At 54.6% G+C, this 1,343-nt stretch overlaps 1 protein-coding gene across 1 annotated transcript; it reads right to left on the bottom strand. All coding sequences in view use genetic code 11, as the record gives it.

Moving 5' to 3' along the window:
* Positions 1 to 77: 77 nt before the first annotated feature.
* Positions 78 to 1,243, bottom strand: EGR_11281 (Carboxypeptidase A1; the record flags this gene model as incomplete). The annotated part of the gene is made up of 2 exons (XM_024500522.1): positions 78 to 1,176; positions 1,233 to 1,243. 2 exons carry the CDS (start codon positions 1,241 to 1,243, stop codon positions 78 to 80), a joined length of 1,110 nt encoding a protein of 369 aa, XP_024345064.1.
* Positions 1,244 to 1,343: the final 100 nt, after the last annotated feature.

Below are 1,343 nucleotides of genomic sequence, written 5' to 3' on the forward strand. Positions count from 1 at the left end.
CTTGTACATGCAAGCTTTATTTGGGTGCCTGGATGGGGCCAGAGAGGAAGAAGAGGAGGGTGCCAAAAGGTCGGTTTTCAGTAAGGGTTCCTGTGGGTGTAGTCCATGATGACCCGAAGTCCCAGCCACGTCTCCTGGGCCGTGGGGACAATCTGGGAGGCCGGCAAGAGGAAGCCATAGCGCCCAGTGTCGCGGAGCTCAAAGGTGAAGGAGTACTTGATGCCCTGGTTGTAGGCCCAGTCGATGCTGCTTCCACTGGCTTGATAAATTGCTTTGATGATGCTGCCATACTTGTATTTGGTCCCGTACAGAGAGGCCAGGGCCGTCACAGCAGACTGGGCTAGCTGATCCAGCTCTTTCTGGTCGGAGGCTGGTTCTTCTTTATAGCCGTAGGGATAGAGGAGGAGCTGGGAGTAGCTGTGGATGGAGATGAAGGCCTTGATGTTCCCATGGTTCTTCACAAAGTCCACAATGGATTTGACTTCCACTTCAGAATTGGCAAAACTGCCGTGGTAAGTCTCTGAGCAGGGGTTGCTGCTGGCTCCAGTCAACCCAAAGCCGGCGTCCCAGTTCCTGTTGGGGTCCACCCCAACACAGATAGAGCCTGTACCGTGGGACCGGGTCTTGCGCCACAGGCGGTTCGTGCTCTGGGTGTAAGCAAAACCATCAGGGTTGGTGACAATCTCCAGGAAGATGTCCATGGTGTTAAGAACAGAAGTTAAAACTTCATCATGGCCATAGTCTTGTGTGATCTTCTTGGCAAACCAGACTCCGCTGGCTTGGGTGACCCACTCCCGGGAATGGATGCCCGTGTCAATCCAGATGGCCGGACGATTGTTCCCTCCTGTACTAAACTTCAGCACATAAATAGGACGACTTTCATAGGTATCACCGATCTTGATCTTGCTGACAAGCTGGGGGTTCTCAGCGACCAGTATATCCATAAAGTCATAGATCTCCTGCAGGGTGTGGTAGGTGGCGTAGTTAAAGGACTCGGTGGAGGTGAACAGGGACCGGAAGGCAAACATCTGCTCCTGCTCCTGATCCAGCAGCGACTGCACGTCCTCAATCATGGTCTCGTACCTGATGCCATGGGTCTCTAGGAAGATTTTGGTAGCCTGGAGTCCAGAAAAGGGCACTCGGACGTCGATGGGGGAGTCAGGCCTGGTTGGGCCCCTCCAGAAGTCCAGCTGCAGGTGCTCCAGGTCCTCCAGCTCCTTCACCTTCTGTACCTGGGCTTCATCAGCTGCAGAGATTCGGAGCACCTGGTGCCCAACAAAGTCTTCATGGCCAAGGACGGCCCCCAGCAGCACACTCAAGATCAGCAGCTCCCGCATGCTGTC

This window comes from Echinococcus granulosus (genome assembly GCF_000524195.1).
Source record: "Echinococcus granulosus chromosome Unknown EG_S00714, whole genome shotgun sequence".
In the NCBI taxonomy this organism is placed as follows: domain Eukaryota; kingdom Metazoa; phylum Platyhelminthes; class Cestoda; order Cyclophyllidea; family Taeniidae; genus Echinococcus; species Echinococcus granulosus.